Source organism: Hippopotamus amphibius, chromosome 5, assembly GCF_030028045.1.
Source record: "Hippopotamus amphibius kiboko isolate mHipAmp2 chromosome 5, mHipAmp2.hap2, whole genome shotgun sequence".
Classification (NCBI taxonomy): Eukaryota; Metazoa; Chordata; class Mammalia; order Artiodactyla; family Hippopotamidae; genus Hippopotamus; species Hippopotamus amphibius.
The window spans coordinates 65,881,266-65,902,423 of NC_080190.1; the positions used below are offsets into that span (position 1 = coordinate 65,881,266).

Genomic DNA, 21,158 nt, shown 5'->3' on the forward strand with positions numbered 1-21,158 from the left:
TCTTGTGGAACTAGAGGAACAGTTATGAGGCTACACTGGCTATCTCTAGAGTTGCTGGTGATGAGGATGGTTAGCTGTGTCCTAAGGCTGTTCCAGTTTGTAGCAGTGGTGGAACAGGACCCCAAAGCCCTTTGGTTGTGGCTCAGATCTCTCTACTGGGGGGGATCCCCCCCCCGAGTCCCCTTCTAGAGCTTTGAAGAAGCTCCAATGGCCGCGAGCCCCACCCACCTCCATCCCAGCCCCACTGTGGACCTTAGACTTCCGGAAGATGAGGGGTTAAGGGGGGGCGGGGTCTGTGGTGGACATTCTCAAGCCCAGCCCACCTGTTCCTTGGGTCCCTATTTGCTGCAATGCTTCCTGACACAGCGTTGGTGCTCAGAAGACAAGTGCCGGATGGATGGAGGAATTCCCTCATTCCACGGGTACAAATCGCTCAGGCTTCTCTCCTTAGTTTTCTCTCCTGTTCCCTGTTCAGTCCATGGAAATTGCCCCAGCCATGAGAGCTAGTCCAGCCCTGCGGGGCCTCCAGGGAAGCCCAGTGGGAGATGAGGTCTCCTCACAGCGGGAGACTGGGCCCTAGATGGCACGGTGACTTGTGGCGATGCCACAAGCCCTGGAGACAGGCCGTGGGGCAGCCAGCCAATTGCATGGCGTGTGGAATGCTTGCAGAACCTAAAGTGAACCAAGTGAGGAGGAGTTCCCCTTCTACTGTCTTGAGTTGTGTACACACTGGGTGTTGGTTTAGCGTCCATGCTAAAGGAGTTGCACAGAAGGTGGCATTTCAGCTGAACCTTAAAGAACAGAGCAGGTTTAGGGGTGTAGGTGTGGGATGGGAGTGAGGGGACGGGCATTCTAGGTGAGGATGTCTGAGCAAGGGTGGGGCAGCATACAGGCAGGCGCTTGTGATGGGAATAGCAAGGCTGTGACACGGGAGCAAAGGGAGCTGAGGGGGAGGGGAGGTAGGGCTTGGCTCAGATCTCAAAGGGCCTTGGGTGTCACCTTAAGTAGTTCCTACAATGAAGTCCTGTCTTACGCAGGGCTTAGGTTCTAAGGAGAGCCTGAAAAGTGGAGTCAAAATGACCCATGAAAAATAACAGTGAGCTTACTTTTTTTTTTTTTGGCTGTACCGTGCGCCATGCAGGATCTTAGTCCTTGACTGGGGATTGAACCCATGCCCCCTGCAGTGGAAACTCAGAGTCTTAACCACTGGACCACCAGGGAAGTCCCCAAGCTTACATGTGTTTAATAATGACAGCTCATTCAGTCCTCACAACCACCCTGTGGTTTAATTGTCGCTCAGCCTTAGGAGGTAGCTGCTGTTATTGTCCCCATTTCACAGAGGAGGAAACTGAGGCACGGAAAGACTAAGCGGCCTCCCCATGCCAGGGGATTTGCACCCAGGCGCTCCGACTGCAGAGTCCATGTTCTTACCCCTGTGTTAACCCACAGCTTGGGACAGACTGTCTTGATGGTTGAGGACAAGGTGAGGTTGCCGGCTCACAGATAGCACACCCAGGCTGTAGGGAGACATGTACCTTCAAAAACGCTCGAGTCACACTCAGCATCTGAGTTCAGTAAATTAAATGGGAGCCTGATCTGCCTTGGCTATACCTGATCTGGGCAGCAGTGGGGGGCCCCTGGCAGGTTCTGAGCAGGGAGTGATGTGATCCAGGTCAGGTTTTGGAGGAGCACTGCTGGGCAGAGGATGCATGCGAGACCATGGCAGGGATAGCAGGGAAGAGGCACCTTCCTTGCACCGGGCCTGTGCTGGTATGGCCTTGTCCTGAGTGAGGCGGTGGGAGGAGGATGCCAGAAAGGAGAGGCTGTGGATGGATTGGGCGGCTGATTGGTTGCGGGGGGCATACATTTGGAAAGCTGGTCATGATGTAACTGAAATAGGGCGGCCTGGGCCATTTGGGTGGATAAGGGGATTCTGATGAGTTGGGGTCCCCAAGGGACACCCCCGAAGAGGCACGTAGCAGGGAAATGTGAGCATAGCCAGCTAGAAATGAAGATTTCCACAGACGCGCTGCTGCCCCAGAAGGGTCCCTGACAGCCCCAGTGCATCCTTCACCCCTCCCACCAGCACAGACCAGCAGGCACCCCAAGAAGCAGGTGGTTAAATAGGCTGCCGGGCTGCCCTGTGTCACTGGCACTTGAGGAAGCATTTTTTGAAGGCGAAGAGAAATATCCTTTGAAACTACATGGGTAATTCTGCAGCTTTAAAAAATGTATGTTGGTCGAAGAACAAAAATATTCTTCCTCAGAGAGATAACCAAATAGATAATTTTGTGACATCAAAAGCTTGCGTTGCTCACGTATGAGAGTGTTCGCTCTGGGGAGGTGATTTAGCGAGGCTGAGGAGGTTATTAAAAGCAAATGCTTCCAGAAATGCAAACATGGCTCTGGTTGACAAGGCATTTGGGGATGGAGGGAGGTGATGCAGGGACCTGGCAAAGCCAGTCATTCTGGAATGGAGCCCTGACACACCCTGAGCCGTAAGTGTTGTGACCCAGGCTGAAATGAGTGATCTATGCGTGCCTTTAGATGTTAGGAAATTGTAGTTTATTCGGAGACAGGTACTGCAAAAGGTCACTGTCATTAAAGATGAGATTGAATTAAGAGCTGCTTAACTGGCCTCTGCCTCATCGTGATTAACTGGGTTTTGCTAAGGCACATATTTTTGTCCTGCTCCAGTTTATCTCTGGGGTTCCTCATTCTGTCAGGTTCATTTCACAAACATATACTCACTGTGTGCTGTGTCTGTCTGGGTAACGCTCTGCAGAAGATGGGGAGGTGAGAGGAGGAGGAGGGAGCTGATTACTGAGCTCCAGCAGGTGTCCCATTAGGCCGAGCACTTGCTGGTATTGCTGCCTGGATCACCCTTTGCCCAGATCTTTGCATGCCCTTCTTTTTTATTCTTGTCTCAGCTAAATGCCGCTTCCTCCAAGAAGCCCTCCCTGACCACCCTAGTGAGGGTTGCTGCCCTTGCCTCTGCCTCAGTTATCTGTTCTTGCATTACATGGTTTTATTTTTTTGAGAGCAGCATCATTGCCTGACATTCTTTCGGGTATTTGCCTCTATATTTACCACTGTTTTCTCCAGGCTGGCACATAAGCTCCTGGAGGCCCAGGACTCTGTCTCACTCATCACCATGCCCTTGGACCGTGCTACCATGTACTAGATAACTCAGGAGATCTTTGTTGCGTGAATGATTGCATCTCATTTTCTCAACAGCTCTGGACAGGTGGTGGTTTTTTTCATGTTACTTATAGAAGGGGAAATGGAGGCTTCTCTAGCTGTAGTGGTTTACCTGGGTTCTCACAGCCAGCAAATCTGGTGCTGGAATTTGAACTCAAGTCTGTTGACCTCCCTTGCCCTCTGGAGCAGGCCACCTGCCTCAGTGGGACCTAATCCCTCCCCTCAGGGAGCTCTCTGCCCAGCCAGCAAGAGTGAGACAAACACATTAGTCATTCTTAGGGAAGACACACAGGTGAGGCGCCCTGACAGAGGCGGCAAACACATACCAGGAGCTTAAGGGCGGAGCAGTTCCATCAGTTGAGGATGTGAGCAAAGGCTTCTTGGAGAGATGGCATTTAGACAAGCCTTTGTAACATGGAGTTGATGGGAGAGAAGGATTTTGAGGATAAGGGAGGAGATTCTACTTAATGGGAAGAGCACCAATGAAAATACAGAAGTGGGAAAATAAAGGGAATTTGCAGGGAACAGTGAGTGGTCTGGGTCGGCCAGAGGGTGGGAGCAGAGTCGCAAGCAGGATGCCTAAAAGGGAGGTCGGACCTGGGTCCCTTGGTGGGAATGCTGAGCTGCAGAGGGTGGGTTCATCTTGTGTGGCACGGGGAGTCCTGCAGGGTCCTGAGTGGAGAGAGGTGTTCAGGTGATGGGGATGGAAGGGTGCGAGCAGGGTGTGGAGGCCAAGATGAGGGATTCCTTAGTGAAGAAGCAGCCATGGTCATTGTCAAGGTGGATTTCAGGGTTGCTAAGCTGGTTTGTTTTAGGTAACAGTAAAACCACATCAGAATAGCCACGTCTTTGCCGCAGACAGCATGGTCTTACCATCAAACCCTAAACAGATACTGGCTCATTATTTTCTTCATTCCCCAAAAGGGCATTTGAACCCCCATTTTATAAAGGAGGATTCGAACACAAAGCCTCCCAGTGGTGAGGGGTATGGTTAAGTCAGAAGTGTTTGCCCAGCTCTGTGCTGAGCTGAGGGATAGTCAGTAGGAGGACACATGCTCCTCCAGTCAAGTTCACTGTTCACGGATCCTGGAGGCAAGTCTGCAGATATTTACCGGTTGGAAGAAGATGGTCCAGCACAACCACCCCAGGCAGGTGGTTGGGGCACCCTTCCTGGGGAGGTGGGTCTGGGCTGATGGGAGGCTCTATGGGGGCAGAGGGGAGAGGGAAGGGCATTCTAGACGGTGGGAACGGCATGAGGCAAGTGTGGGTGATGAGTGAGGCAGAGGACTGGGAGGTGGGTGATTGTGGTGGGGTATACAGCCCACGGCCAGGCACTGTTTGGCTGGGTCAGATGCTGAGCGCAGATGCTGCTTGGAGGTATTTGCTGCCACTTCCTCATTCCGTTCAGTTGTTCAGCTGTGACCTCAGGAAGCCCAATTACTGCTCTGAGAAAGCATTCTTTACAGGGCAAGATTCCTTATTATTTCACGCCTGAGCGATTGTTTGAGGAGGAGAAAAGGCATTGTAAAAATTCAATCGGTCAGTAACTGCAGCTCTGTCGTGCCGGTGGTGCTGCCAGTTTCCCAGCTGTCAGCCATCGTCCCCTTGCCCTCTGCCCTGCTCGGAAGCCGGCTCCAGGCTAATTGAGCCGACCAGCCTCTCATCATCCCTGGAGATGCCCGCATGCACACCTGGGCTCCTGCTATGGCAAGAGTACTGTGAGGTCTCCTCTCCCCAGCAAGTCAGACCAGGGAAATATGTTCTGGGACATGCATTGGCCCTTCCTGTGGGCCAGGCATTGTGCTGGGCACTGGGAATGTTCAAGAGGATGGGAGGTGAAAGGACACTGTCCCTGTCTACGAGGAACAAGTGTTTGCCTCCCTTTCACCATGTGCATGTGATGTCCACGGTTTTGGCCGTGTCAGAGGGCCAGCTGTACTCTCAGTCATTGGTGGAGTAATGTGATCAAATCTCAAGTCGGGCTGCCCTGGTTTGAAGCCTGGCTCAGCCACTCATCAGCTGTGTGACCTTGGGCAAGTTACTTGATCTCTCTGATCAAGTTAAGTCTGATCTAAGTTAAGTCTCAGTTTTCTCATCTCTAAAAGGTCCTTACTTTCTAGAGTTGTGAGGATGAACATTGTGTGAAGCCCATAAATGTTTAGAATGGTGGCCAGCGTATGCTCAGTGCTATAGGAGTAGTAATATCAACTATGATTATTATTAATTAACAAATTAACATTTTCCTTAAATAAATTGTTTAGATACAATTTAAAAAGAACTTCATATCACCACTGTAAATGGAAAATCAACATAATTTTTCATTAATAATTGATAACCATAAAAACAAATATGAAAACAGAACATCATTATGAAATCTTAGGTAAGGCTTGAATCTGCTCCCCCATTGAAGAGGGGGTAAAGCAAGGACTAGAGGACTGAGAATTTGAAATGGGACTTTCTCACCGTGTGGCCGATTGTTATTTTACAGTGATCACCATCCAAGTCCTTTTCAAAGAGTGGTCTGAGGACCAGCAGCATCAGCATCTGTAGGGGGCTTGTTAGAAGTGCAGATCCTTAGGCCCCATCCCAGATCAGCTGAATCAGAACCTGCATCCTGGGACTTCTCTGGTGGTCCGGTGGGTAAGACTCCGCACTCTCAATGCAGGGGGGCCCAGGTTTGATCCCTGGTCCAGAAACTATATCCCGCATGCATGCAGCAGTTAAGAATTCACATGCTGCAACTAAGAAGTCCACATGTTGCAACTAAAGATCCCTCCTGCCTCAACAAAGATCCCTCCTGTCACAGCTAAGACCTGGAGCAGCCAAAATAAAGAAAAAAAAAAAAAAGATCCTGCATCCTAACAAGATTTCCGGGTAACTCATGGGCACGTTACAATTTGAGAAGGCTGGTCTTTTGTTGCCAGTTTTGCACGTTCCACACTTGGAGAGAGATGGGTGAAGTTCATTCTCTGTATTTTACACATGAGGAGATTAAGGCCCAAGAGTGACCTGCCCAGGGTCACTTGATGAGTTAAGAGCATCAGCAGATCAGAATCCATGTCTCCAGACTCACTCTGCAGGGCAGCGTCCTTGAGAGAAAGGCAAGCTCCATTCCATCTTTACTTACTGTGTGACCTTGAGCACATTCTTAACCTCTCTGGGCCTTAGTTTCCTTATCTGCAAAAGGGGACTGACAATACTGAGCTTCCTCAGAGGTTGTTGTCAGGATTAAGTGAGATGATGCTTAGTCAGTGTTGGCTGCTGTTGTCCTTGTAGACCTCAGGGCCTGCCCGGGTGTCTCCAAGGTCTGGCTCAGCGTGTGGCCTCCACTCAGACTGGCTGTGATCGCCTCTGAGCTGTTGGTGGCCACGCTGTCAGCATCAGTGTGGCTGCTGTTTCTATTCCCTTTTGTTCTACGTGTTAGTGATGAGTCACTAATTGAATGAAATAATTTAATATCTCAAGTCAGTGACTGTGCATCACTTGGTTGTATTCTTTGTGGGATTAACTTTTTTTTTTATCTTTATTGGAGTATAATTGCTTTACAATATTGTGTCAGTTTCTGCTGTACAACAAAGTGAAAGAGCCATGTGTATACATATATCCCCACATCCCCTCCCTCTTGAGCCTCCCTCCTGACCTCCCTATCCCACCCATTTAAGTCTTCACAAAGCATCAAGCTGGTCTCCCTGTGTTCTGTAGTAGCTTCCCATTGGCCATCTATTTTACATTTGGTAGTGTGTATATGTCGATGCTACTCTTTCACTACGTCCCAGCTTCCCCTCCCCGCAGTGTCCTCAAATCCGTTCTCTACGTCTGCATCTCTGTTCCTGCCCTGCCACTAGATTCATCAGTACCATTTTTCCAGGTTCCGTAAATATGTGTTAGCATACAGTATTTGTTTTTCTCTTTCTGGCTTACTTCACTCTATATGACAGACTCTAGGTCCATCCACCTTACTACAAATAGCTCAATTTCATCCCTTTTTATGGCTAATATTCCATTGTATATATGTGCTGCATCTTCTTTGGGATTAACTTTTGATTTTAATTAAATACAGGATTTTTTTTTTAAAGGTGATTGGTTGGCTTGCCAGGAAGAAGCAAGGATTATTTTGGCAAGTCCCAGATCCCACAGTAACGCACACACATGGTTGTCTCCTTGTTGAGGTCGTTGGAATAAGTGACTGCCAGGGTTCTTCTTCCTCCTTCAAGAAGCAATGGAGCTGAAGCACATCCTTGTAAGGAATTCTCACATCAGAACAATGTCCTTGGGACTTCCCTGGTGGCACAATGGTTAAGACTTTGCGCTCCCAATGCAGGGGGCCTGGGTTCAATCCCTGGTCAGGGAACTAGATCCCACATGCATGCCACAACTAAGTTTGCATGCCACAACTAAGGAGCCCTGCTTGCTGCAATTAAGACCCAGCACAACCAAATAAACAAATAAATATTTAAAAACAAAGAGAAAACAATGTCTTTGTGTCCTCATAACAGCATCTCTTATTTACTGAATACACACTGTCTGCCATGCTGTGCTTAGCCCCTTGTGGACATTTTATTTCATGCTCAGAACAGCACAGTTAGTTGGATCATCTTGTCCTCATTTTTTTTTAAGTTGAGGAATAATTCACATACCATAAAATTCACCATTTTAAAGTGTAACATTTTGTGGCTTTTAGTATATTCACAAGATTATGTAACCATCACCACAATCAATTTTAGAACCGTTTCATCACCCCAAAAAGGAACCGTGTACCATTAAGCAGTTACTCCAGATTTCTGAAGTCTCCCCCAGCCCCTGGCAACCACTGTTCTCCTTTTGTCTCTGTGGATTTGCTTATTCTAGACACTTTATATAAAGGGAATCGTCCAGTATTGGGCCTCCTGTGACTGGCTTCTTTTACGTAACAATGTTTTTGAGGTTCATCCATGTTGTATCAGTACTTCATTCCTTTTTATGCCCAGTGATATTCCAATGGATAGAGCTATCACATTTTGCTTATCCATTTCTCAAATGATACACATTTGAGCCATTTCTACTTTTTTGGCTATTGCGAGTGCTGCTGCTGTGAACGTGCATGTAGAGGATTTTGCACGAATTCTTGTTCTCTTTTTATGGAAAGGGGAAACTGAGGCTGAGGTTAACTAACTTTCCTGAGATCCCATAGCAAGAAAGCCCCAGCCCAAGAAAAGCCTCAGTTTGGATCTGGAGGAAGAGTTCTCAGGCCCACACTGTAGGCACCTCTTCCTTTTTTAGGTCTCTGGCTGTTCTTCTGTGGTGAGAGCACCTCCTGACTGTTGGGTGTGATGGCCACTGGCTGGGGGCCTGAAGCTCAGCTTTGTTTGCGGAAGCAGACACTCTGCAGTCCCATCATTTCCCAGAGAGGCTGGGACTTCTGCAGCAGGTCAAGGAGAAAGCACCTCTGAGTTCCAGAGTCTCATGTGTGCAGCATTTGTTGTTGGGCTGTCGACTGTTCTCTGCAGTAGCCCCTCTGAGCTCGGCCCTGGCCGGATTTCACCTCATTCCCTGTGTCCCCATCAAGACAGATCTCCCCTGACCCAGCCTCCTTAGCCCATTCTGTATGGGTAACTGGATGTTAAGGATGTTACTTTCTTTAAACTGAGGATATTTGTAAGAAGCAATAAGTGCTTGTTGTAAAAATATCACACAATATAGAGATCTATAAAGTAGGTAGTAGAAGAAATAACACCCTCAAATCCATGGCCATGTTCCAGTTCAGTGGTCTCCCCACATTCCCAGGAGATGCCATGCACATTTCCCCTTTCCTGAGCACCTTTCTGCCCTTCTCTCTCTAACTCCCTGCCAGGGCCCAGTATAACTGCTATTGTGGTGGAACTTTCTGGGACTTCTGCAGGGCTCGGTGAGCTCCTCCTGTGACCTTTCCTCTCCAGGTGGCATGAGATAGATGGGGAAAGGGCAGGAAAAGGCTGCTTTAGAGACTGGGAGTTAAACACCAACAAAATCCCCGAAAATCCCAAAAGTAGTTGTCTCTGGGGAAGGGGATTTGCCAGGAGGCAGTGGAGCCAGGGCTCTTTTTTGTCTTAAACCTTCTAAAGCTAGTTAGCTCTGTAAACACTGTGCGCAGATAACAGAATCCAGCCTAATTGTATGCAGTGGTGTGTTGACACCGGTCTTGATGACTTGTTTTGCCTGCTCTCTGCACCCCACACCTCCCAGCTTTGGAGATCAAACGGCATTTCAGAGACTGCCAGCCCTTTGGCTTCTTACGCCAGGAGGCCAGCTCCCACCCCTAGCCCTCGAATACATTTGGAGGTACCGGGAGTTTGATCTTCTGGAAGGGGTGCTGGCTCTTCCCAGCAGGGCCACGTCTAAGTTTTCATTTTCATGCTCCAGAGAAATCTGTTTTCTCTATACCAGCCTCCTGAATAAGAGTCTCATCCCACCCAGGGCCTCTGATCTGAGGCCCTCACACAATCCCACGTGTTGTTCTGCTAAACTGAGCTCTCTCAGGGTAGACCGCCTGGGTTCACATCGCAGTTCTTCTGTTTAGCTACTAAGCCTCTGTTTCTACAATGATAAGATGGAAATGAACATAGTACTACCGTCTTCATGGGGTTGTTGTGAAGATTAAATTAGATAAAGTGTGCCGCATATTTAAGAAAGTCTCAGGCACATAGGAAGTGCCATGTAAGGGTAAGCTATTATTATATTACTTTTTTTTTCTTTTGGGTGTGCCACGTGGGATGCAGGATCTTAGTTCCCTGACCAGGGATTGAACCCTTGCCCCCTGCAGTGGAAGCGCGGAGTCTTAACCACTGGACAACCAGGGAAGTCCCTATATTACCTTTTTTAGGACTATCTTCTGATGGTTGTAGGAGGAGGCAGCATAGGGTGGTGTAGGCTCGGGTAGGGTCATGGAAAGACCATGGGCTTTGGAGTTGGGTTAGTCTTGGTTTAAATCCCAGCTCTCTGCTCATGGGCCTGGGTGACCAACTTCACTGAGCCTCAGATCCCCCTATTATAGTACATGTTCCAGCATGTTCTGAGGCACAGACAATTCCAGAACACGTGACTGCACCTTGCAGCCTCTCCTCTTTGACAGGAACACTGGCCAAAGGTCTTTGCTCAGTAGAATCATGGAGTCACAGAATGTCCAGCCTGGTTGAGACCCCCACCCCCATCCCCCAAATCCCAGTCTAAACCCTTGTTTACAGAAGAGGAGGCAAGGCTCCCAGAGAAGTTGTTTCCCTGAGACCCCACGGCTAATAGCAGAGGGGCCGAGATGAGAACGTGGGCCTCCTGAGCCCAGCCCAGCTGCTTCCACACCAGAGGTCACCTGTGCCTCCTTGAGAGCCGGAAACATGAACAAGCAAGAGAGAAGAATGAGTTCTGAATAGTGGTTCTGTCCTGAAATAGCCCGGTCCAAGGCGGGGCAGGAGGCGCCCAGGCAACGTAACGTTCCACGAGTGAACAGACTTAAAGCCCCTGCACAGACATGCAGCAGCCAGCACTTAGTTAATGTGAGTTTCTGTCACTACTGTCACCATCATCACATCAGTCAGGGCCAAGAAACCACAGCTGGTGGAGGCCCAGTCCCTCTAAGCCAGTGATTCTCAAACTCAAAGTGGAAGGCTTGTCAAAATGCAGCTGGCTGGGCCCCGTCCCCAGAGTTTCTGATTCTGTAGGTCTGGGCTGGGGCCTTGAGAATGTGCATATCCAGCAGGTTCTGGGGAGATGCTGATGCTGTGGTCTGGGGACCCCACTTCGAGAAGCACTGCGTTGGACTAGGATCGCTCTTTGCTACTGAGAGTGACCCTTGGACCTGCCTGGTAGAAATGCAGGCTCTCAGGTCCCGCCCCAGACCTGCAGCATCAGGAGCCTCATCTTAGCAGGGTCCCCAGGTTACCTGTTGGCACATTACAGTGTGAGAGGTGATGGCGTAGTGCAGAGTTCTGTACCCTGGCTGCATGGCAGGATCACCAGGGAAGTTTGGGAATCCCTGATTCCCAAACCCCAGCTCACACTAATTGTCAGAATCTCTGCGAATGAGACTCAGGTATCAAGTCTGTAAAGCTCTCCAGGTGACTGGCTCAGTGTGTCGCCAAGTCTGAGAACCACCAGCTAGAATTCACCGTGGCAGCCGGGAGAGGTCTCGGAGATGATCAGCTTCAACCTTGGCATTTACCTGAGATGGCACACCAAGGGCTTAAGAGCCGAAGGGTCCTGCCTGAGGCCCCACAGCCAATTAAGTGACACATCCAAGCTCTGGATAATTCTTTGACCAGCTCTTTCAACTCTAAGCCTCCTTAATATATCTCCATGGTAACTGCAATATACCAGTGTCCACAGTAATCCATTGTAAATCTTGGAAGACCTGTCTGCTTATTGGAACTCAAGATCTCTTGTTTCAGAGCAGCTGACCATCCCGAGTGAGAGTTACACATTGTCGGGAGGCTGTGTACATAGTGGTTAGGAGCACGAGCTCGTGGCCAGCTTATGTCCTTTACTAAACCAGCCTGCGGGGCTGTGTCTCAGATTCTTCTTCTAAAAGCAAAGGTGATGATAGTAGTTCCCATCTCACGAAGCTGCTGTGAGGATTAAGAGCTAATGTGATACTACTCAGCCATAAAAAAGGATGAAATTTTGCCATTTGCAACAACGTGGATGGTCTTGGAGGGTATTATGCTTTGTGAAATAAATCAGACAGAGAAAGACAAATACTGTATGATATCGCTTCTATGTGGAATCTGAAAAATAAGACTAATGAATATATAACAACAACAAAAAAAACAGACTCACAGATATAAAGAACCAAGTAGTGGTTACCACTGGGGAGAGGGAAGGAGGAAGGGGCAAGACAGGGGTAGGGAACGGAGAGGTACAAACTACTATGTATAAAATAAATAAGCTGCAAGGATATATTATACAGCACAGGGAATACAGCCAATGCTTTGTAACTACCAATGGAATATAACTTTTAAAAATTGTGATGTACACTTGAAATTTATAAAATATTGTACATCAGCTATACCTCAATTAAAAAAATAAAAATTAAAAATAAATTTAAAAAATTTAAAACGTTAATATGACAATGCTGAGATCACCGACTTGCATATAGGAAGCACTCCATAAATGTTAATTAATATTTCATTAACTGGGTGACCTTGGATAAATCATGTGACCTTGAGCAGTCCAATCTTTAACTTCTCTGTGACTGTTTCCTCCTCTGTTCAATGGGGGTAAGTATAGAACTGACCTCACAGAGTAGTTGTGAGGAATTTTGGACACACAGCTGGTGTCAGTGAATAGGGGCTTTGGTCATATGTTACAGACTGAAAGCCTGCACAGGAATAAGTTCTGGCTGGGGCAGGGTCTGAGCTGGGCTGGTGCAGACTCTCTGAAGGGAGCATCTACAATTATGGGGATTGAGGTTTCTGAGATGTTTTGCCTAGAGTAAAGCTCATAATGTCCTTCATCCTCACATATGTAGAGCAGCAGATATCTATGTGTGATCCAAGAGAGCAGAAGGACCCCTAGGTAGTGGCAGGGTAGCAGTTATTATGTGGTTCATGAAAGAACTCTAACAGTTAAAAGCATCCTGTGGAGGGGAGGGGAGCTTGCCATCGTCAGAGGTGTTCAGGAGGAGCTCTGCCCTCCAGCGGAGACCTTGAGAGAACTTCAGGTTTGAGATTGGAGGCTGCGTTACTCAGTGTTTTCCAAGTTTGCTTATTGAGAAGAATCACCTGGGAATACTTGTTACAAAACGCATATTCCCTGGCGCCCTTCCAGACCCCCTGAGGCAGAATCCCAGGGCTGGGGACCTAGGAGCCGCCTCTCCAGGTGCGTCTTACTGGGAAGTTTGGAAAACGTGGGCTAAATGACCTTCAGCCTTCTTCTAATCCTGAAAAAAGACATTTGTGAAAAGAGATATTTGGTAAAAAAAAGACATTCTGGGTAGGACCGGGTCACACTGGTGACAGATTTCCTCCTGCAGCCAGGGGAGTCTTGCATCTTGGTCAGGCCACAGAGCGCGTGCACTCGCCAGCCTGAATCCCTGACACTTTCTCCTCAGGCCCTGTGACTTGGTTACCAGGGCTTCATGACCCTCTCTGCTCCCCGCACGGGGCCCTGTCACCAGGCCCACCTCTCAGCAGGGACTGAGCAGGGTCAGAGTTCTGTATCTCTAAGGAACAACACGAGCTTGGCTCTGCCCTCCTGACTTCCCGCAGAACGTTCTGTTTACTGCTTGGATTTTCCTGGTTTTGCCCTGGTTTTGCCCACCAGTTACTTTTCATCAGGCATTCGTTAGAATTTATGAGCTAACCTTTAATGAAGGACCCATGCATTTTGAATTAAAAAGCTTCTTTATTAACACAAAGTACTATTCTAATTAGAAATCTGGGGACATGCAGTTTGGCCTTCTTGCTATAATTATAATTAGGAGGATAATTATGCCTCGTGTTTGTAACAGTGCCTTCCCCCCGGTGGTCTCTGTTCTCTACTCTAGCTCAGGTGTCAGTGACACTGGGGAAAGGCACACTTGAATCCAGCTGCCATCCACATGTTGATGGAGGACCCTGTCGTTAGTACCCCTGGGCCCCTGATGGGGTCTGTGGGCATGTATGCACCACCAAGTAGCATGAAATGATTTCAAGATTGGAGCCTTTCTCTCTGGCAAGACTCCAGGAAATTGCAGGAGGAGGCAAGGCTCAAAGGTGGAGCCCCAGAGGACACGAGGGTTCTCTGGGCTTTTGCTCATGCCATGGCCCACGCCTGGGCTGCCTTCCCTCTCCTCTCTGATTCTAGTAATCTCTCATCCATCAGCATGCAGCCTGAACCTAGGGTGACCAATTGTCCTGAGTTATCTGGGACTAAGGAGGGGTCCCCCAGGATGCAGAGCTTTGGGTACTAAAATTGGGAATGTCCCTGGCACACGAAGACAAGTTGGTCACCCTGCTGGAATCTTTGCATTCCAGCCTCTCCCCCAAATGACCTTGGACAAGTTGCCTATCAACACGGGCCTTATTTTCCACCTGTGAGGGTAACTCATGGCTGTTATGGGCATTTAATGAGTTAATACATTAAAAAGCACCTACTACTTTGCCTGGCACATAGTCAGTACTCATGATGTTAGCTATGCTTGTTTTTTTGAGCTGAATGAGACCTTTGAGATCACCTGGCCTCCATCTGGTTCAGGAGTACTCTCAGTGGTGACCCTGCCTGATCACCGCATGATGTTGCACTCACTTCCTCACATAGAGCCTTTTCCTTACGGCTGCTGAACTAGCCCGTGTCCTGTCAACTCTGAGGACCCACAGAGAGTGGGACTCTCGGTGACATCCCATGGCTCCTGGAGGATGGCTCACCTTTTTCCAGCCTGGGTCTTCTCTTCCCTGGGTAGGGTCCCCCCCCACCCTTTAGTGGGACCTGGCCCCCAGCTCCATCCTGGCTGTGTCTTCTGGAAGTTGTGCTGTCTGCCCCTGTGAGCACTGGACTTGGCTCAACCCAGAGGGCTTTTCTCTACTACACACAGGCAGAGTGGGTATAGAAGGTGCCCATCCTCTGAATTAGACCTGGAGAAGAAGTTCCTGAGGACAAAAGGCTCATGAAGAAGGCTGCGGGGCCTTTGTCCCCAGATTGTGGGTGCTGAACTGGAGAGGCCTACAGGAGTTTGTAGCCAAGGCCCTGGTTTCCCGCTGAGCTGCTTAGCAGAGACTCCCTTTTCTCTGGCCTAGAGGCAGACACCTGGGCACTCTTGACACAGTGGGGCAGGATAGCAAAATGGTTAGTACCCCTGGCTGCCTGATCAGCCTAACCTGCATTCACATCTCACTCCTACATTTAGCGGAATGACCTTGGGCAAGTCACTTAACTGCAGTTTCCTCTTGTGTAGAGAGAGGACAGCCTAGCTCACATGAAATCGGGTGTGGTAGTCCTATTTATGGTTATTATTCCCCCACCCCCAAGGGAATGGACATGAAATGTTTTGCTCCTTTTGTACAGATGGGAAGGTGACAGGGCAAGGTTGAGACGTGCTCCTGCATGTCTGGGTACCTCGATCTCCATATTCTTGTCCCAGGGACCATGGAGAGCTGTGCCGGAGATCATGGGCCTCTCCAGGCCATGTTAGTGGCTGGTGACGTGGCCTGGATGGGGATGTTTGCATGGCATCCCAGCAGGGCTCTTTGTGGGAATCCTTGGGGGCCTTTGCCATCAGAGGCAGCCAGACTGTTCTGAGCAGGAGCTTCACGGTGCACTCTCCTACCCATGCACCAGTCAAAGGATGGAGGGAACAGACGGAGTCCCCAAGAAGAAGAAATTCAGAGGGAAGCCACAGGGCACAATGCAGAATGGTGCCTGGCGTGCAGTAGGGCCTCAATAGCTATTTGCAGAGGATAAATGAAAGCAGCAGGTGTGGATGCATTCAGGGCCCTCAGCAGCCCCCAGGTGCCGGGCCATATGCTTCTGTGACTGTGTTGGTGGGCAAGTGAGGCTGCAGAGGCCATGTGTTGCTTGCATTGGGGACTGGGAGAGTGGGATGATGTAAGGTTGGGACAGCATGTGGGCAGCCCAGGTAGGAGGAACGAGGCTGTGGGCTGGGCGTTTCTGGGCTGATCTTGGGAAGACAGCTGCTTTGAGGATCCTTGGAAATAACTTGAGTGGCTTTATTTCTTCCCCGCCTTCATTGTGAGCAATCTCTGTCCCCACTTTGGGGAGCAGGGTGCATTGTATGGTTCTTCAGTAGCGCCTGAGTTCTGAAAATTCCATCTCATAACCTCTATCTACTTCAGTACAGAGAGCTACTGTCTTTCATGGGTCTGCCTTCTCTGTTTCTCTGATTGATGAGGAGCTGGCTGGCTTCAGTTTATCCTTGAAAGTGCCAGGTTATTTTTTCCAGTAAGAGCTATTTTTATGATATGTTGATTTTTCTATTTTAAAAGTAAAGTATCACTGTATATACTTAAAATATTTTTATGCAGATACATAGTGGTACTTATTTTGTACAAAATAGATAGACTATAAATAGTAATAAGTTGCTCAAATCCTTTGTAATAACCATGTAACATAATGGTTATTTTCCTTTTGGTCTTTCTCAGGCATGTATACTTTTGCGCATAGTTGGAGTTACTGTGTGCGTACAATTTTTATATTCTGCGTTAAAAAAAAAACCTAAATGCTATAACTTGAACTATTAAAGAAGGGAAAAAAGGAACATAGGTTGGTAATATTATTTAGGGAGCTTTACCAACACCTGGGGGGCGGGCGGTGAGGTGGGTGGAATGCCAGAACTCCAAATAGAAAAATAGCAAGAAACCTGAACAAGATTTTCTACCAGGGAAATAAAAATGGCTAATTAACCATGAAAGGTCATCAGTCGCATTATGAAAGCGAGGGATGCCATTTCCCCCGATCATATTAGCAAGGATTTTTTTAATAAATCCTCTTACTTGTTGTCTAGAACATATGTAAATTGGTACAAATATTCTGGAAAGCAGTTTGGCAACACATATCAGGGGCTGTGTATTTATTTACTAATTGTATTTTCTCCCTGGTGAATATCTATCATATGGTGGCCTTAAATTTTTAAACTGAGTTATATTGAGCATTTAAAATAAGATAAAAACTTATGTATCCTATTTATAGATCCTTTTTCACAATCTGTTGCTCACCTTATTTTCTTTAATTTTATTTATTTAATTAATTAATTTATTTATTGGCTGCATTGGGTCTTTGTCGCTGCGTGCGGTTGTTCTCTAGTTACGGCCAGTGGCGGATACTCTTTGTTGCGGTGCATGGGCTTCTCATTGCAATGGCTTCTCGTTGCGGAGCACGGGCTCTAGGTGTGTGGGCTTCAGTAGTTGCAGTGTGTGGGCTCAATAGTTGTGGCTCATGGGCTCTAGAGTTCAGGCTCAGTAGTTGTGGTGCACGGGCTTCGTTGCTCTGCGGCATCTGGGATCTTCCTGGACCAGGGATCGAACCCATGTCCCTTGAGTTGGCAGGCGGATTCTTAACCACTGCGCCACCAGGAAGCCACTTATTTTCTTTCATCCCTCCAGGATTTTTTTTTATAGTTAGGCTTGTTAATCTGTTCCTTTGTGATTTGTTATGGCTCCTAGGTTGAGAAAGTCATCCTCACTTAAGAGGTTGTATACTGTTGAAGTCTGTTTACGTCTGATTTTTCTGTTTGGTTTCAAAAAATATTTAAAGTGTAACTCTATCTAGAGTTTCATTTTGATTCTTAGGTTAATTGAGAGTCTCTTTCTTATTTTCCCAAAATTGTTAATTGGTTATTCTGACATCAGTTATTAATCCTTCCCTTCCCTAGTTTATTTGTGAGGCTTCCTTTAGCGTTTATTAAATTATGACATATTATTTATGGACTGTATTTTCTGGATTCTAGATCTGTATTTTCTTTCTGTGTAGTTAGTGTATTTTCTTTCCATAATCTGTTTTTCCTGTTACCCTCTGCTTTAATTACTGCAGCCTTATAAAATTGGTTATCACCTCACCGTCTTCTCTTTTAGAGAGTCTTGCTTGCGTATTCCCCAGTTGAAATTTAAAACCATTTCATCAAGTTAAAAAAAGAAACTTTGGGGGATTTGCATAAGAATTGCATTAAACAACCTGTAAATTAACTTCTTTAAAAAATCACCATTATTTCAATATTTTGAGTTGTCAACGAATGTTATTTATCTCCATGTACAAACCCATTTTAAAAAATGTCTTTGTGAACTTTTCTACGTTTCTTAATATTGGTCAAATACATTTTCCATTGTGATTATCTCTGTATTTTATATTATGTTGCTGTTTGGAAGAGGATCCTAAGAACTACATTTATTGCTGGCATATAGGCAAAAATATTGAATTTTGCACATTTATTTTGATTAGCCACTTTGCTGAGATCTTTTTAATTTGTGTACTTTGTCAGATGACTGCTTTGTTGAGGTTATGCAGTCATTTCATATGCACATAATAACCATTTTGTCTGTTTCTAATGTTTATGCTTCCTATTTCTTTGGCCAGAACTTCTAAGACCATATTCAGGGATATTGATGATGGAAGGCATCCTTATTTTGCTCTTTGTTTTCAAGGGGAAGTTTATGACATTTTCCTTGATGCTGTTCCTAGGAGGTCTGAGATTCATCACTTTTACCCCAAAGGGGCTGTTATGATTCGCAACCACAACCAGACTCCTTTCTAGACCTTTGTGCATCTGGCACAGAGCACTAGGGAGCTCATTGTTTGGAACTGTTGGAAGTGCTCTTTATGGAATCCTCAGCTTGTCCCAAACTTCAAGCCTGTGGAGCGGGTCCAGTTCCAGCCCTCGATCTCTTTTTACTGCAGTTCTGACCTCCGGGCATTTGTTCTTCCTAGCAGGACCTTGCACTCTCTTCCGCAAACCCCACTTGCTGATATAAGGGCAGGTACCTGGTGTTGGACAGCAGCAGGGCTGGGATCACCTAGCACAGCCCTGGACCAGAGTAAACAGTGAAGACACTTCTTTTTTGGGGGGTGGGGGCGTGCCTCTCGGGTTGCGGGATCTTAGTTCCCCAACCAGGGATTGAACCCAGGTCCCCTGCAGTGGAAGTGCGAAGTCCTAACCATTGGGCAAACAGGGAATTCCCTAAAGACTCTTCTTAACAGGATGTTCTATCCCTGTGGTTCCTCAGTCTTTTGGACTTTTGCCCTTAACCTCACCTGTCCCCTTTCTTTCCTTAAACCAGCTCGGTGAGGTCACCAGTAACCTTGCCCTGCCCTCCAAGTCTGGTGGACCTCTGCTGACACTGTGCTCTGGGAGGTCTTCCCAGTTCATTGAGAAAGCAGACACAAAGGGAGGTTAATACAATACAGGATGAAAAGGTCTCATTCATACCATATGAGTCTCAGAGGCTGGAGCTTAGGGCAGTCAGGGAAAGCTTTGTGGAGATGACTTTTGAGCTGGTATTAGAGCCAGAGTAGAAATTCTATGAGGCAGATAAGGGAGGAGAGCTTCAATTTTGATGATTTCTATATACTTTGCATTATTGTTGCTGTTCAGAATAGGATCTTTAAAAACTGTATTTTATCACTGGCGTATAGGAATGTTATTGAATTTTGTATATTCATTTTGGAACAATCTTCAAAAGCTTAGACACTTGGGGAAGTCCAGCCTCTTTGGGGAGAAGATAAGAGTTTGTTGAGAGATGGAGCAGTGCTGTGTGAGTTGGTGAGTGCTCCTGGGTTCAGGGGTTGGGGGGCGATGACCAGTAATGGGGGTGATCCAGGAAGATTTCCATAAGAGGTGGGATAGGAGCTGGCCTTGAAGCAAGGAGAGGATTTGGGTAGGGTGGGAAAGGGAGGGCAAAATGGAAGGTGAGTAGGGAAACAACATTTGTAGCATCCCCACTACTTACCTGCTGGGCACTTGGTTAGTACATTGAGTACTTTTTATTATATTTACTTTTCCTGACAGCCCTTCTGGGTAGACGATGATAGCCCCATTTTACAGATGAAAAAACTGAGGTTCAGGAAAGTTACGTGACTTAAGCGAGCTGGACGGCCTAATTTCTGAGCCTCCATGCTTCCAGTGTCTCTCTGCTGGCATATAGATGAAACAGCTTTACTGAGATATAATTCACACATCATACAGTTTAGGGTGTACCGTTCAGTGGTCTGAGTATGTTCACAGAGTTGTGCAATTATCCCCACATCCAATTTTAGAACATTTGCATTACCCCAACAAAGAGGCCCCTCACCATTAGTTGCCATCCCTCAACACCCCCAGCCCTAGGTAACCAATAATCTACTTCCTGTCTCCATACCTTTGCCTATTCTGGGCATTTCATATAAATGTCCTCAATATATTGTCCTTGGTGACTGGCTTCTTTCAATTACCGTAATGTTTTCAAGGCCCGCCTATGTTGTAGCATATTGGTACTTCATTTCTTTTTATTGCCGAACAATATTCCTTTTTATGGATATACCACATTTTGCTTATCTGTTTTTCTGTGGGTGGACACGTGTTGTTTTCACTTTTTGGCTATTATGAATAATGCTGCTGTGAACATTCATGTGTACTGTTTTGTGTGGACACAAGGTTTCATTTTTCCCAGGTATATATATACCCAGGAGTGGAATTGCTGGGTCATATGGTAACTAGGTTTAACCATTTGAGGAACTGCCATGCTCTTCTCCACAGAGGCTTTCCTGCTGCTTCTTGGACAGACCTGTCTTTAGAGTGACAGGACGGGGAAGAATGTCAAACCACAAAGTCTGTGTGAATTGCCTGTTTTTAAAGAAGTAGGCTATTATAAAGTACTCTTAAGACCGCATCTTCACTGTTGAGTCTGATAATCCCGGAGGGTCTTGCGGATCCTGCCTCAAGCACACGTCTGTGAGTGCTGGTGGCCAGAGCTCTGCCTTCTGCGTTCCAGCTAGCAGGCTGTGCTATTAGAGGAGGTGCTAGAATAAGCCCTCAGGTTCAGGGTGCGAGATGGGGACAGGTGTGACCAATGGTGATGAAGACTGTTGGAGGAGGGAGGGCAGGGTCTCGGGGCTGGCATAGGGGAGACAGGTGGGAGACAGAGGAGGCTGGGAGGAGAGACAGGGCTGGGGTCTGTGGGGTTTGGGGCAAGTCCACGGGCAGCTGTTGCTGCTAACTCTGGCCTTTGTCCTTTGGCTGCAGACCTGGCTGAGTGCAAGCTGGTTTCCTTCCCCATCGGCATCTACAAGGTCCTGCGAAATGTCACTGACCAGATCCACCTCGTCACACTGGCCAACAACGAGCTCAAGTCCCTCACCAGCAAGTTCATGACCACGTTCTGTCAGCTCCGAGGTAGGCCCTAGTCAGCTGAGGCCAGGAGGGCATGCTGGCCCTCATCCTTCAGACTCTGACCCTGTCTGGGGAATGTCCTCAGGGCTAGTCCCTGGTCAGCTAGTCTCAGGAAAACTTTCCCAAGGGGAGGCTCTAAGGGTGGACCTGTGTCCTCCTT

General features: G+C 47.4%; 1 protein-coding gene across 4 annotated transcripts in view; it reads left to right on the top strand.

The window, feature by feature from the left end:
* LRRC20 (leucine rich repeat containing 20) overlaps window positions 1-21,158 on the top strand; it is a 67,182-nt gene that overhangs the window by 16,501 nt on the left and 29,523 nt on the right. For 3 of the 4 annotated variants that reach the window (XM_057736610.1, XM_057736613.1, XM_057736611.1), the window contains exon 3: window positions 20,852-21,001. The exons of the other annotated variant lie outside the window; for it this stretch is intronic. In XM_057736610.1, the coding sequence (XP_057592593.1) occupies window positions 20,852-21,001 (150 nt within the window). The remainder of the gene's footprint in view (window positions 1-20,851; window positions 21,002-21,158) is intronic. 4 annotated transcript variants of the gene reach the window in all.